Source organism: Phaethon aethereus (assembly GCF_964289735.1).
Source record: "Phaethon aethereus genome assembly, chromosome: 7".
In the NCBI taxonomy this organism is placed as follows: Eukaryota; Metazoa; Chordata; class Aves; order Phaethontiformes; family Phaethontidae; genus Phaethon; species Phaethon aethereus.
The window spans coordinates 4,509,693-4,525,237 of record NC_138583.1 but is presented as its reverse complement, the minus strand read 5'-3'; the positions used below and the strand labels follow the sequence as shown (position 1 = coordinate 4,525,237).

The 15,545-nt window shown below is 48.3% G+C and overlaps 1 protein-coding gene across 1 annotated transcript in view; it reads right to left on the bottom strand.

The window, feature by feature from the left end:
- Window positions 1–769: 769 nt before the first annotated feature.
- Window positions 770–15,545, bottom strand: part of ASCC1 (activating signal cointegrator 1 complex subunit 1) — a gene marked incomplete at both ends in the record, with an annotated part of 36,619 nt that continues 21,843 nt past the window's right edge. Inside the window, one exon of the mRNA XM_082001883.1 lies at window positions 770–886. Within this exon, the coding sequence (XP_081858009.1) occupies window positions 770–886 (117 nt within the window). The remainder of the gene's footprint in view (window positions 887–15,545) is intronic.

Genomic DNA, 15,545 nt, shown 5'->3' with positions numbered 1-15,545 from the left:
CCTCGGGCGAGTTGAAAGCCTATGTCGCTATTCTTACCGAAGAAGGAGATTTACAAGAAAAAATGGTTGTCTTCAGATCACTGAAGGATTCACAATGGTATCAAAGAGTTTTGCTCTTCCTTTAATGGAGAAACCACCTACAAGGCATATTTTTCTTGACATCCTCTGAAACGGTCACCGGAAAGAGCTCTTACCATAAATGCTTTCTTATTAACATAGTTGCATGCTGGAAGTTTAATTACAGAAACTATCAATGCAACAGGAGATAAACACTTTGCTTTTGAAGGGAATTAATTTATTTGGAGATCAACATCACACAGGCACGCTGCTGGAGATCCAAGCAATGCCTGACCTCAATATCGTTAAATCATGCTCCGGGAAGCTCCCTTGGATTTTAAATACTTTTTTTAAGAACAAACTTCCTTCTGCTAAAATAAAGCCATGCTTAAACATTGGTGATTCCCCAAAAGCCATCGGCACCAGTTTTTCTAGTTATTTTCTTGGAAAACAAACAGGCAACAGACATCAAAAGGGCAACTTTGCGACATTTTGGTTACCAATAGGGACAGGAGGTGAAAGGACTCCAGTTGCCCCCGAAGGGAGGGCAGGCAATTCGTGTAGGAAAAGCTGTGGGAAATGCCATCGTCCCAGCTGCAACGTGCTTTTGAGGAGAGATAAGGCATCCCTGCCTGGAGTTCCCGCGTTCCTGTTCAAAATTCATCTCCTATAAAACCACATTTCACCGATGAGGGGACCTGCTGTGGCAGCTTCAGGAGAAGGTCAGCTGCCCAGACGTCGCGTAGTAGCCAGAGGCATCTGAGGAGAACCTCTGAGAAAGACGCACCGAGTCCAGCTGCACCTCCCCAAAGTAGAAGTTCTCGAAGAGCTGAAAGAAAGGAGAAAAGCCATTTGAGGGGCACCTAGAGAAACACAGACTGCGGCTGGTCCATGTAGCTCTCACAAGAGCCGGCCCTGCAAAAAGCCTCCACTCACAGACTCGTTTTGCCTTTACTGAAACTATTCTTAAAAAGATCTTTTCCACCTCTACAGACTGCATTTAGCCTTTAAAGCAAACAGGATGTGGAATGATCACCTCAAAAATTTTTATCTTCAGCAACAGTTGCTCAAACCTTCCCTATCTTGCTTTCTGACTGTGTCTGGTTTAGGGAGCTTGGGGAGGCTATTCACCACCCCAAAAGGCCATCACCTCGGGGTGGCCCTTGAGGTCGCACACTCTGCAGGGGCACGGATAGAGGCCAGGACGTTTTTACCAATCCAGGCCACAGGACGCACGACTTACAGTTACAGCTCAGTCCTAATTCAAACTAGCAGGCTAGAGGCGCAAGGCTCTTCATCCCAGCACTGACCCCGCTTTGTTCAACAAATCCTTCTTTGTTCAGCAAAGACTTGAGTGCAAATTAATGAAAGCAAGCCAACGCTGGGACCCGGAGGGCGTGTCTCTGCTGATTAATCCAATCGATGAAGCAGACCAAAAAAAATGACATCAGAATTTCTTACAAGGGACTTCAGCAATATTGCTGGAAAGGCATCGTGTGCAAGCGTAAAGTGCTCCTCCCGTTCCATTACGGTGCAGGAAATTGCTCTACCTGGAAACATTGGTCGTGCCTTAGGAAAAGCTTTTCAGTGGAGATGCTAATTTCAAAACTCTGCTTAATGGGGAGCGCTGCGAGTCACTGAGGGCCTGAGCAGTGACATCTCCCCACCGCAGAGATCTCCGAAGTACCCATTCCATCCTATTGAATTTTCTATCTGTCTCTGCAAGCGTCAGCTCAAGACAGTCCCCAGCTCAAGGCGGTTGCACACCCCTTCTTGCCATTACAGAAGGCACTACCGAGAAACAGCCAGCGAAAGCACGATGGATTAATTACAGCCTATCCTCCTAGAGCCAAAGGTGCATCAATTCCTCCATACAGCGAATGATCGAAACCCCAAACACCTCGTTAGCATCTGAAAGGCTGCACTTCACCTTCTCCAAAAAGGCATTTGGCTCTCCTTGGCACTGATTGGGGCAGGACTGCTCTTTTGTTGGTTCTCCCAAGGGTATTTTACTTTGCAATTACCCCTTTTTGCACGGCGACCAGCTAGGTTTCTTTCAGGACAATTCTTGGTTTCGCTGTCACTCCTCCACAAAGGAAAGGTGCTTTAGGGAAAGCGATTCCCTGCTCATCTTCAGGGCAGAGCAAGCAAGGCTTTGGCCTGGGAGCACCACCAAGGTACCAGGGCCACAGATCAGATGCTGCGCACCGCGATGAATCCAGCCCCTGCTCCTGACTGCCAGCTCACCCAGACAACTCTCCACTCAGGATTTGGCTGAGGCCAGCAATTCCCTATCGACACACGACAGTAAGAACAGCACCTCTGAAGAGAAGGGGTATTTATGTGTGCCGAGCCAGCTCTCAGCGATTGCTAAGCCTCTGCTTCGGTTTGAAATGGCTGCAGCTGCAGTCAGATGTGCTGCAGCATTCTTGCTGCCAGCAGCCCCCCTGTCAGGGACCAACTCCTCCTCCCTGGACCTGCCCGCATGGCAGCGTGGGCAGTTGACCCTCAAGCTGCTTCTGCAAAAATCATCTGGGTTAACACAAATGCTGCAAGGAACTGGGTTTCTCTGCACCAGACTGTTTAGTCACAGCGTGCCCACCTAGGAGAGGCGTTGGGGAGCCTGTGCTGCTCCTCCGGCTCTCCTGCACCTCCCTGCAGCTCATCCTGCCTTCGGGGTGACGCTTGTCCCTTAAGACCCCGGCACAAGGACTTACTTTGCGCAGGGCCCAAAGTAATTTGCCATTAATCACTCAGACTCATATTAAGCTGCAACTTGCTGCCAGTTCTTCCAAGCACGTACTCAGCAGGAGCCAGGTGCCCCGCCATGGGGGTCATGCAGGTCCCCATCCCAGCAAGAGGCCCCACCGCAGCAGCCTGGCTTCAAGGGACACTGCGTGTGCAGCCCATGCGGCCACTGCCCTAAAGCAGGGCACCCTGTTCAAAACAAATTGTGCTAAGGGAGCAGAGGAAAAGAGAGAAGAGAAATTACTACAGCCATACAAACTCCATTTTATACAATTAAAGATTTATACAATTAAAGATTAATTACGTTCCCAAAAGCCTGCGTAGTTCATGTTAGAGGACTTAGGATAAAATGTCTCATTAATAAGAGATGGTAGTAAAAAGGGGTTGTTCTTCTTCCTCTTTTTGGTTTGGCTGATCTGAGAAGGAAGGATGACTTCCAGCTCTCCAGGGCTTGCTGCAGTACTTGCCACCAGTGTGCCCACTCACCCCAGTCCTTAACACCCGTCTCTGTCAAAATGGTTGTTCATATCGATGTCCCTTTCCCTCACAGAGCACAGAGCACTCTCCACCTAAGAAAAATGGAAATAATTTCTCTCCATTCCCAAAGGAAGGAGTGGTAGGTGTTCTGGTAAGCAAGGAGATACTAGGACTTGAAAAGAATTTTTTTAAAAGAGAAGGGGGATGAGCTGCATTTATGTCTGTAGAATGAAGTCTTTGCAAACATGAAGAAAACAAATGAAACACTGGGATATGCTGGTCCCACCAGGAGCCCTGGAAGTCAAACCTTTACACAAAACAGCCAAAGGAAGAGTCTTTCAAATACTTGTTTATATTATTTCTGCACACCACAACCTGTTTTTCTTACAAAACATATATACTTCAAAGAAAAAATTAATGAGACAAGCCCTCCCACCAGCCCCTCTGGCTTCGCACAGCCTCAGGCACTCGGGATCAGAACGATAATCAGGGAGTCTCAGAAGACACTGCCCAGGCCAAGGGCCCTCCATTTGTACACTGCTAAAAGTGAAGCAAAACCCTTATACCAAAGCACTTTGTATTCCCTTGGCTTTTTTAAGACCTACCACCTCTTGTGTGTCCGAGCGTGTGTGTGTTTCCCAGGGAGAATGCTGCTAGAACTATTGATTTTTGGTAATGTAGCTGTACTTTCTGAGAGTAAACATGCTACAAGATTTAGAGGACAACCACAGACATTTTTTTCTGCCCTCGTTTCAAACCGGCTTCTCATTGATGCTTCGTTGCTCCTTCAGGCTTCCCAGGATAGAAGCCACCAGATGCCCAGTGTGGGGGTCACAGCCGAGCCATCGTATGGCTGAGATCTGCTTCAGGCAATGGGGAGGGAAGGCCCCTCAAACATCATCCTCCGAGACCCTGAAACACTGGGAGCTGGCTTCCCGTCATGAAAACATCCTGCGCTCAGGTCCTCGGGGGGCTCGGGGAGAGATTTCAGAAAGCCAAGCCTCTGCTTTTGACTTTCATTTCTATTTACCTTGGGGAGAAGCCAAGCAGAGCCAAGAAAGATATAAATATCTCCCCCCTCTCTCCAGCCACCACAGAAACGCTCCTGTTTCGGAGGAGGCCTGTAGCACAGCTGATGAAATGCTTCCTATGAAAGCATTTTAACATTTTTTTATTCTGGGTCAGGAAAGAAGATACCTAGAGGTTGCTACACTTTACACTGAAATGCTGATAACCCTACGACTTGCCTAGTCCCCCTCCTGTCCCTTCCCATGGGTGCCAAGGGCCCACCTTTCCCCAAAAAAGGTTGCAGGGAGCAGCAGGAGGCACGGATCAGGAGCAGCTAGGAGGGAGGCGAGGGGGAGGAAAAACGCAATCACCCGCACGGTTACCGAAAGCCGTGTCATTTGATTGGAGTGGGACGTGAGGCTCAGCAAAAGCCCAGTAATTCTATAAATCCAAACACGCTGAAGGATTTACGTCCTCGCTGCCTAAAGAATAAATAAGAGGCTGTGCGTTGGGATTTATTTTTTTTAATATTATAAATGAAAATTAACCTGATGGAGGCAAAGGTCAGTTTACAAAGTCGATGCCATGCACGTTGTGCAAGCTACTAACCCCCCTCAAGGGAACAGCACTTACCAGACTAAGTGCCCTCTGTCTCCCTCCTGCCTTCCCAAATTAAATTAGAACCGAATAAGGAAAGTGCGTTGTTAACTTTTAACCCCAGACCCAGCACCTCTAAGCAAACGTGCCAGAGATGTGCCCTGCCTTTCAAACCACAGCTGAAGGCTCAGAACCCGCTCAGCGAGGATGCCTAGGACACAGCAACTCCCCTGGGGAGGAGGTGGATGACTAGAGAGCGGCACAGCATCCTCCTGGGAGCAGCATCCCAGGACCTGCAGTGGATGGCAGGTATTGCAGTCGCGCTGCCTTCCCCAAAAGCCACAAGCCCCCGAGAGAGGGAGCATACTGGTCTGTGGATCACCCATATTTCATGTGTCAGCCTGCAAACTATCACAGGCCCAGGTGTACAAGAGGTCCCTCATCTCCCTCTCCCTTCTGGGAGGCCAGGTCCAAGGACACAATCACGCAGGTAGCGATGAAAGGCAGACAGCCCTGCGGCAGCTCCCAGAAAGCAAGCTTTCCTCTGTTTCTCCTCAGAAGTCACTTATGAGCCAGGAAAAGCTAGCAGCATGCCTGTTGTTTCTAACAAACACCCCAATTTCTCTCATTTCAGACAATTCCGTTCAGATGTTGGAAACCCTTCTTCCTCCGAAGTCTGTTCCCCTCTATTACCTACAAATTACACAGCAAGGCTCCCTTGGGGTGTAAGTATCATTTTCTGAAGGAAGACAGAGGCTGAAGACTTTTTTGGGAGAGAAAGAATCACCCATCAAACTGCTTGTTCCTCGCAAATATGAGCCAAAAATGCTAGTTCAAACTTCAGCCCCAAACCACAACAACTTCCTTACCAAAGGCAGAGCAACAGATCAAAACTAGGATTTGCCTCTTTCCCGCTTTTTTTTTCCCCTCCCTTTTGCCTAAGCTGGTAAAGTAGGTTTAACCGAAGAACCGTAGAAACAAGTGCAAAGGAGGACGATCCTTCGATGAAACAATTGAAACGTGTGTCTAAATGATGTTGTGTTCCTGAGCGCAGGCATTTGTCAAGCAGCCACCCTCGGGGGCTCGCTTCCCGCAGACAGTCCTCCCAGAATGAGACAGCACCTTTGTGTTCAAACCTGGAAACAACAGCAATAAATCACGGCGCTAATCCACGTAAGGACAGCAGTGACGTGTTTCAGCTCCAGTTACGAAGAGCTGAGAAGCCAACACAAACTGGTGCTTTTAAATCACCTGTCAAGGACTCAACAAGCATGGGAAATATTAATGGATATGCCTGGAGAGGCACTGGGCAGTGGGAGGACAAAATAAGTCCAGACAAGGGAAGGGAGTAAGAGGTGTTTAAAACTTCCTTCACGTAATCTCTGGCTTGCACACACGCTGCCTGGCCTGGATTTTGCTGCTACCATCAGGATTATTGATCAGTTTTTAAAGCCTTACATCGTCTACGGTAGTCAGCCAAAAAGGACCCATCCTGAATTAATAAAAAGTCCAAGCAGCTCTGCCAAGAGCCTCGGTGCTCAGAAATGCTGAGGGAACGACGATTCACTGCAATGCCTTGCAATTAAAAACTACCACCAAAGAGCACCATTATCACAGGATAAAATGCATACACACACACATACCCCCCGAGTCTGTGGGGAGCTCGCTTTGTTGTGAACTCCAGCCACAGAAAGAAAGCAGTGCCTTAGGGTAGGGGTATTATAGATTAACAGTACAAAATTGTCCCCGGTGAATCAGCGCTGCGGGCGAGCAGAGGCATGTAATGTCATTAGCCTGTGACCAATCAGCCTAAGAAACCCGGCTGCCCTCGGCAGGGAGCTGACGGGGGTGTCCCGTTTTCCGTATCTGGAACAAGCACAGAAATTAGCAACTTCTGAGACATGGGAAGGAAGAGGCTCGCAGCTCCAGGAACCTATGGCTGTAGATGAGCTCGCTGTCACTCCTGCTGTGCACTCCATGCTGAGGATGGGACGCCAGCAATCTCTTCTCCGTTTTGCTCGGGTCGAAGGTGTCAATCCACCAAAAGATGCCTTCCAGGAAGGCATGTGAACAGGCTGAGCGCCACTTGTCTCTGCCTCCATGGGCGAACATGTGCGGGAGGATCGCTTTTGACAAGCAACCCAGTGCTGTGGCCATGCAAGATCGCACCGGGAATCAGGGTCCAGCAGCAGACAGCAGCATGGAGAGAGCTCAAACCAGGAGATTAAACTCAAGCTTCGGAGGAGCCACAGGCTTTACAGCTTCATCTGCTTTGCGTGCAGTGACAACAGTCACCAGCTCGCCCGGCGGCAGCCACTACCCCTGCCGTGTCTTGATCGGGAGCAGCAGTGAATGAAGGAAGGAAGTCTGAAAGCCAGGAGGGACGGGAGGTTGCTCTCCATGGGAAATCAGCATGCTACGGTGCTGTTATCCCCTTCGGGAAAGGGAAGAAGCAAACAAAATCCCAGGCACCCACTGCCAAGCATGGAGAAAAATAAAGTGGCGTTTCTGAAGAGGTGCCTCAACACAGAGCAATGAAACCTGTTTGTTTTCTGACTCTCCGCACCCTCCCCTGGATATTCCTGGCGGTACTTGCAGCAGCGCACAACCAGAACACCCCAAACTCTTCTTGCACTATCTGACACCACAAGGGAGGGGAGGGACTCAGACAGCATCAGACCATGGGCTGCGACTTGCCCAAATAAACATCAGGGGCAATTCTTCCATCTCATAAGGAATGATGCATTTGAATTAATGCTTGTATAACACGTCCACAGCTTGAGACGAAAACACTGCAGAAGAGCAGAGAACAATCGCTCTTCCAAATCATCTGGCTAAAGCACAACTGCAGTACCCATGCCAGCTACAGCGGGGAAGGCACCGACTCTTCAGCAAACCACTGTGTTACAGAACTGATACCAGCATTAAGCAAAAGGGATTGATAGAGGAAAGTTACTGATGGCAAAAAACCATGGATGGACTAAAAATTAAAAAAAATATATATTTAGAAATGTGAAAGTAACACTCAGAAACACTGATGGACTCTAAGAAGTGTCTACTAAACTCCAGCAAACTCTATCCATCGGAGTCCTTCTGATTAACCTCCTTTGCTGCTCGAACCACAGCCTCCCATCCTGCTTTTGGGATCCCACCTACCTGCTTAAGGTGCCTTGCTCCTGTGACCTCCCACACAGACCTGTCAGGGCCTCTCAGGCCTGAGCAGTACCTCTGTTGCTCCTCGGCAGGCTGACTCGTGAACACAGTTCAGCAACGGAAAGCAGTTGGTAAAAAAGGGACCTCAAGGGCCAGCCTGCCTGTGCCCCGCTTTGGCTTTGTGGATTTACGCTACCAACACCTCCCTGTTGACCACCCCAATGGTCTACAGAAGACCTCCACAGCATGAAATGGCAGAAAGTGCCCCAGTTCCCAGGCTGCAGTACATGCTGGCAGAGCTCCTTCTTCCTCATCCTGAGAAATGCCCCAAAACCCTTTCCATTTGCGACCTAAACTCCCCGAAACTATGACAGACAAACCCCAAACCAAATTCCCTGGTGGATGCCAGAAGATGAGACACAACTGGGCAACCTGTCAAGATTTGGGGAGTTTGTTCAATTAATAGATTTTTTTTTCCTCTTCTATTTTCAACTTTCAAAATATGTTTTCTGAAGCAGTTTGGTGCCAAAAAAGAAATACCTGATTCCTTTATTATTCACTCTGGATACCACTCCGCCAATGATTATCTGTCAGAGGTTTAATTGTGCTTGGAAGGTTGCCAGCAATAACGCACAAGAAGTGTAGGAAAAGCAGGTAGGCAGGCACTCATCCAGAGAGGCAGCTCTTCCCGGCGTTCCCCACCTCCTCTCCTCTCCAAATTAGCAACTGCTTCCTTTTCGTGGCTTTTTAAAGGACCGCTGGCTGGATATCCAACACCCTCCATTACTGCACAAGTGTTTGAGGATTAAGATGCCGTGCAGAGTCGCAAGGCAAGGGTGGAAGCAAGGGCTAGAAAGGACCGAGAGGGAAGGTGGTTGTCATTTGGGCTACCACCACGAGCATGCTGCCTGTGCCAAGGCCTCCAAGCGTCAGCCACAAAGCTTGGCGGGTGTATGTGGATCGTTTGTTTTGTTCTGCAAGTGTGCAGCTGGCTCTGGAGTGCCTCTCTATCACTAATATAGCATCGCGTCCTTCCAGCCAGATAACGTGAAGAACAGCCCTTCCTCTCTTGTTTTCTTTCAGCCTCTGGCAGGTTTTAAAAGGTGGCAGCAGAGACCCTTTCGCCCCATCTCCCTTAGGAAGAATAAAGCATGCAGACTTCAAGAGGGAGAAAATCCAGCCACAAAAGTACCAGCGGCCTATCTTTTGGGAATGTAGGTGACCCGTATCATAAGCAAAGCATTAACTTCTTTATTGTTTGCTTTCAGTTTGCTACTTCTTGAGTCATTTATATCCACGAGCTTTGCCACAAACCACCCAGACCTGAAATTACAAACAAGCTGGCATCTTGGGTTAGCACGAGCCCAACAGGGGATGCAAGTCAGGGTTATCTCCTCACGACACAGGAAAAGCCCCCTGATTTAAATCCCTGGTGCCATCCCTCGGAAAGCAATAACAATATAACCATCTCTATCTGAAAAAGTACCACCATGTAAGAGCAAGAAGCACATCTAAAGTTTGGTGAGAAAGATCCTAGGCATATATGACAGGAGGCTTCTTTTTATATTTTTGTTTTACTGAGCCAAAGTAAATGCCTCATAAATGCCAAGAAGCTTTTGGGATGTTTGCAAATGCCATCTCATGGGTGTTTTGCATATATTTCACACAGTAATCATAAAGCGACAGGCTGAAGAAAGGACCAAAAGAGGTCATTGGCTCCATCATCCTCTCCTTCCCAAGGCAGAAGCTCATTGCTGGCAGATCCTGGACCAATGTCTCTGCTCCCTCCAAAGAACAGAGATCCCCATTTCTCCTGCTCCTCTAGGGCAGTGCTTCATTATCCTTCCTATTACAAAGATCTTCCTAACACCTACTTGGAACTTCTTGCTGCAGTTTAAGCCCATTATTTCTTGTCCTACCATCAGAGCATGGAGGATAGAGTATCCACTACTAAAGTTTTCACATGCTTAAAGAGTTTTTCCAATGTGTTGTCTTTCACCTTCTCTTATTAGCCTCAAAACAGCCCAAAGTCTTTCAGCCTCAGCTCTCACATGACATTTTCTAGCCCTCTGATTATCTTATTGTTGCCTTCTGGGCTCTTTGCACCCACCCACAGTGCCCAAAAATGGACAAGTACTTCAGCTAGGGGCTGAGTGCTAAGCGTAATCAGAGGTGTACTTTACAGACATTTGCCTCTTCTGTTTATTTCCACAGACCGACTCAGCTGGCTTGTGCTCTGGAACAGTCCTCCATAACCCAAACCCTGGTCCCTGGGGCTGGTATCAATGCAGTTCTCTGTCCTGTCCCAATGCTTGCAGCAGCCCATTTGTTTCTGCCTGATTTCTCAAGACCATTTGGAGCTCTGTTCCCTCCTGCCAACGTGTGCAATTTTGCTGCTTCTCCCCAGCTGGCTTTCATCTGCAGAGCTAAGAGGAGCACGCTTCATACCGCCTTAAACACGCTCCTGACCTCCATGGGTGGGAAGGGTACGAGGTTACCAGCTGAGCTATGCAAACATGGAAGCAGCCGATCCTTCTCTTCTGACTGCTGCCACAAGAAACCTCAGCTCTTCCTAAAACTGGAGCAAAGCCACCTCAGCTGCCAGAGGGTGCTGCAGCAGTATGGAGGGTGACATTCAGGCAACAGTCTAAATTAGTCAGTCAGGCCTGATTTCTTGCAAATAAAACTATTTGGGGCCAAGATGCAGGCCTTTGTTCAGCTGAGATCCTCTCCCTCCAGGGTCCCCCTCCTTCAAAAGCCAAATCTAGACTTGTTCCTGCCACTGCCACACTGCAAAACCTTTGCTTTTTGCTTCAGCTCAAGGTTTTGGGTCCGTTCTTTTCCCCCCCTCCCCCCCGCCACAATTCCATGAAAATTCATGCGCTTGAGGAAATCAAACCCTAGTTGCTATGGTGAAAGGCATTCTGCAAACTAAGAAACAAATACAAGTGGGACATTTGGAGGTTACTGGATTTTTGCACATCTTTCAGGCAAGAATAAAAAAAACCCTCCAGCACATTAAAGGCTCTGCTAACTTCCCAGACCCTGCTACGCCTCAAACACGAGGGATTTACAGTACAACTTGCTTAAGGAAATTAATAATCAAGCACTGCATTTCTCCAAAGAAGCCTCACCCCCGTGGCTTCTAGCACTGCCTATTATAGCAAACGCAGCAACAGTTTTTAAGAGCTGGGCTTTGGCTTTGCTGCAGAGATGCCAGGAGGCTTGAAGACGCATCCGGGAACACTAGGACAAGGAGCTCCCACTAATGTGACCTACTCGCTATGCTCACCAAGCCACCAAGAGGAGGAGCCCAGCTACGGAGCCACTAAATTAATTTGGACAGACCTGGGAAATTATCCAGCAGAAGGGTCACGGCACCTTTGGGTTGATCTGCCTACTTTTGCTAATCAATGTGTTCTTTTTTTTTTTTTGCACTTAACGTGCTGGGTCCCTGTCTTCTATTAAGGTGCTGCTGTAATTCAACCCCTACCAGCTCCACCAAGAAAAACTGTCCTTTTACGATCAAAGAGGTGATGCTCTCTCAGCTGGCTGTTGGCAGAACAGCCATCTTAGGGAAATGAGGAGGCGGGATGCCTACTGGGTGGGAGGCAGAGGCATCCACAGCATGATCTCCAAAGGTAGAAGCACCCACAGCACCTCCAAAACAGCTGAGCTGCTGGGCTGGAGAGGACTGCAGCAGTCTCAGGGGTCACAGAGCAGCACACCGCTTTGCTCTCTTACGGCACACTGCCCGCAGCCCTGCCTGGAAGGGGCAAGGGGATCCAGAAACTCTATAACCCTCTCAGCAAATCCTCCCTCTTCCAGCACTCACCGTTCCTGCTAAAATTAGGCAGAGAGGTGTTGAGCACCTCTGCAAAAAAATAAACAGGCTTCTCTCCTTTACGGTAAGGTCACCAAATGGATCTCTGTCACACACGAGCAAGTTAGCACAAACCTTCTGCACATCCTGCACTGCATTCTCAGTGCGGCGTCTCAGCCTTCTCTCAATACCTCCAACGCCGCCTCGTTGCTCTGCAAGGCCCAAACACTCCAAAGATATTTTCCCTCCATTGTCTAGTCTGATTTTTGAAATGCCACTTCAGTTTCCCATTTTCACCAAATGCAAATAATGTGAATAAGCCTTTTTTTTCATGAAGAATATAATTCGTAGGAAAGCATTTTCATGGCAACCCCAATTTAATCTCCATTTTTCCCAAGATCATACAAACATTGATCTCCAGTCTCATCTGCTCAACTGTCACATCCTCCCATCCCACTGTTGCTCTAATTGCACACTGCTGAGTCCCCTCGATCATTTCAGTATCCCTCGATAATGGCAGGATCAGAACTGAAGGCAAAAATCCTCTGCTCTGCAAAGCGGCAATACAGCCTTTCATTTCTGCTTTTGATTCTTCTGTAAAACTGAGGCAAGGAAAGCACTGGCTTATTTCTGATACAGTGATGTTGCACCACCATCTCTTATTCAGTCTGTTCTCACCCCAGTGGATTTTTGTTTGGTATTTTTAACTCTAAACTTTCCAAGCAGGCACCTCCCGTTAGGTACTTGTTCCAGTTGCCAGTCCTACTTCAGATATATACCTTTATCACCTCGCTGAGAATAACAAGATGTTCTTACTCTTTTCGAACACCAGGCAGTCTTGGTCTCATCTAATGCCAGTTCTTGGGCCTTTTGATTTCACCTCAGCTTAAAAATACACTGGGAAAAGACCCTGTCTCCTTAAATTCACTAACAAAGTTACACAGAAAAGGCCTGCGTACCGATGGCTGCAGAACACGAGAAGCACTCCTCATCTGCAAGTGGAGTTGGTAAGGGTGGCTCTACAGATGTTAATTTGTTTAGCACGTGGTGGGTTTGGGGTATTTTGAGCGGTTAGGAGGTTTATCCAGGACAAGATTTTTCTTTTTCATTGTATCTCTCTATACGGCACTGCATCAAATGTCTTAAACTGAACTACTACATACCACAGCCACGGCACTATTCTCACCCAGCAAGATAAAAATGATAACAGAGACCACTATCAGATTTGTTTGCTATGATCAGCTCTCTGGTAGCCCCAGTCTACCAGTCAGTAAAAGCACCTTCCCCCTGCTCCAAGTGAAAGCAGGTACACCCCCATGCAGGCTTCAAAAGAGAAGGAGCCTCATCGAGTTATGCTGTGTCTGACCTAGAAGCCCTGCCGGAGCAGTACGGCAGTCTGGCCGCTCTGCTCCCGCTGCTGGACCGGGGCACGGCAGCACGTGTCACTGCCTTGATTGATCCAGTTCCCAGTCTTGCATCCCAGCTTAAAGTCTCCCCTTATGTCCTAAGACGTAAGATGTGCAGTTTTCCACTGTTGTACCTCAGTAGCTCTCCCTCAATATTTAATCTTGTAAACTGTTAATGCACAGACCTGTGCTAAGCGGCGGGGTTCACCTTTTTCTGCGCTCCAAATATGCTTCCCTCTTGTCTGAATGTGGCGAAGGCCACTCTCTTACCCCTCAGACCTCAAGTCAAAAAGAATTCAATTTTAACTCGGTGAGAATCTTCCTACTGTAAGCCTTCCTTTCCTTTAAAAGTATAATAGACAATTTTGTCCAGGCAGTACCTTTGCATTTCTTTGCATTTTTATTTATTCACCACAGCTTGAGTTTTTTCACTCAAGTTTTTTTATTTAAGCGAAATAAATAAAAGTGTGGAGGCAGCCAAGCTGTGTCTCCGGAGATGCAGGCAGCTGCCCCAGCCGCCTCTATGCCAGGGCTGTGCCGCTTGGCCAGCTGCGACGCAGGGCATGCAGCCACTGCCCAGGAGGACACAGGAGGAGGCAAGGCAGAGGGGCTGCCAAGTCAGCATCTCCGCACAGCCCTGCAGCCCAGCCAGCCCGACCCTTCTCTCACGGGGAACGAGCTGCTGCTGTCTTTCAGCTGTGAATTCCTCCCTCCGCTCTCCAAGAGACCAGCCACTTTGTTCCCGACCAGAGCAAGATTTCGGTACGTGACTCGGATGTTCAAAGGAGTCAATCAGTGAGCCACTAGCCACCCTAGAAGAAATACATATTACTCCATATGAAGTGGTTCATAAAGCTTCTTGGGACTAGACTAGACAAGCACAATGCTCAAGTGTCTAGTGCTTTTGTGGGAGACACAAATCACCCAGCTGTTGGGGCATATACTCCCTTGGGCTTTCAGCACCAGCTAGGCCAGAGAGCCTTTTTCATGGATATCCTTCAAGACAGAAGTAATTTAAACTCCCAAACGCAACTCATCCTACAGGATCTATTTTCTGAGCAGTGTGGGAAGTTACCGGCCTGCACAACCATTTATTAGCACAAATAGGAGTGTATGTTTAACTCTGTGGAATGGGTAGAACAAAGGATTATTAAATAAAATTCCGATTAGTTCTGCTGAAAGCAAAATACCAGCTGGAGCCTGGGGTAACACAGGCATGCTATCAGCAAACATGTGCTGCCAGCGCATCTACGCACGCACACACACACCAGCTTTGACCACAGGGAGCCTCAGACTGGAACAGCAGAATCAAGGCGTCTCCATCATGCTCTGATAGCTCAGGTCCTGCCCTCCGCTAGGCAAAGCCTTTGGCCTGACGGCACCGGTTGTAGCTTCACAATAGGAACAAGAGCGATGAAACCCAAGTTTTCCATCTTGATGCCCTCCTACCAGTCACTGTGCTTTGTTGGTTTTCCAAGTGGGAACACTGCCACCCAATACAGCTACTGCAGAGTCCCACCGCCTCGGAACAGATGCACAGCACATGTACAAGGGGACGGCACCCACAAGCCAGCCTGCCTAACTGCAGCCGTATTCATTAACAGCCCGTCGTTTAGATCCTATTGCAAAAGTTAATGAAGCCACTTTGCAAGAGGGCAGCTTCCCTGAGCAGAAGATAAATAATGTATATAAAAGGGGACTGGGATGTGCTAAACTGGCACATCTTTGCAAGGTCATGCTAGAATGCATCAGTGGCTGGCTGAGGCTGGGCTCCTCTGGTAAGAAGCCTGGAGCTATTTATGACTCATGTAATTAATTAATGCCAACGGGCGTTCTGCTGCAGGCACGTGGGAGACCAAAGGGAAATACGAAGCGAGCAGGTTAGGAAATGTAGTGGAGGTGGGGGAGAAGGATGACATTTCTTGCGGCAAGACATGCTTTGAAGTAATTACCAACAGTCCAAACAGCCAGCAACTCTTTTGGCTACATCAGTACAAAATCAATTAGGAGCTTTAAAAATGCACCAGTTCATATTTCAGAGAGCAGCAAGAATAAGAAGTAGCCGTCTGAGCTAGGGCCGTTGCCTTTCTAAGCGCTGCACACCACCAGACCCACAGATCCTCAGACCCTGCAGCGTGGTCCACAAATGGCATGACCAGTAGAGGGAGCATCGTTAATGCCTTCCCAGTCGTACATGGTTTTGGATGAGGAGCGTTAAGGAAGACCCACGGTTCGATTTTAAGTCTCTAAAGTCTGAGGACAAGTTTAACAGACGC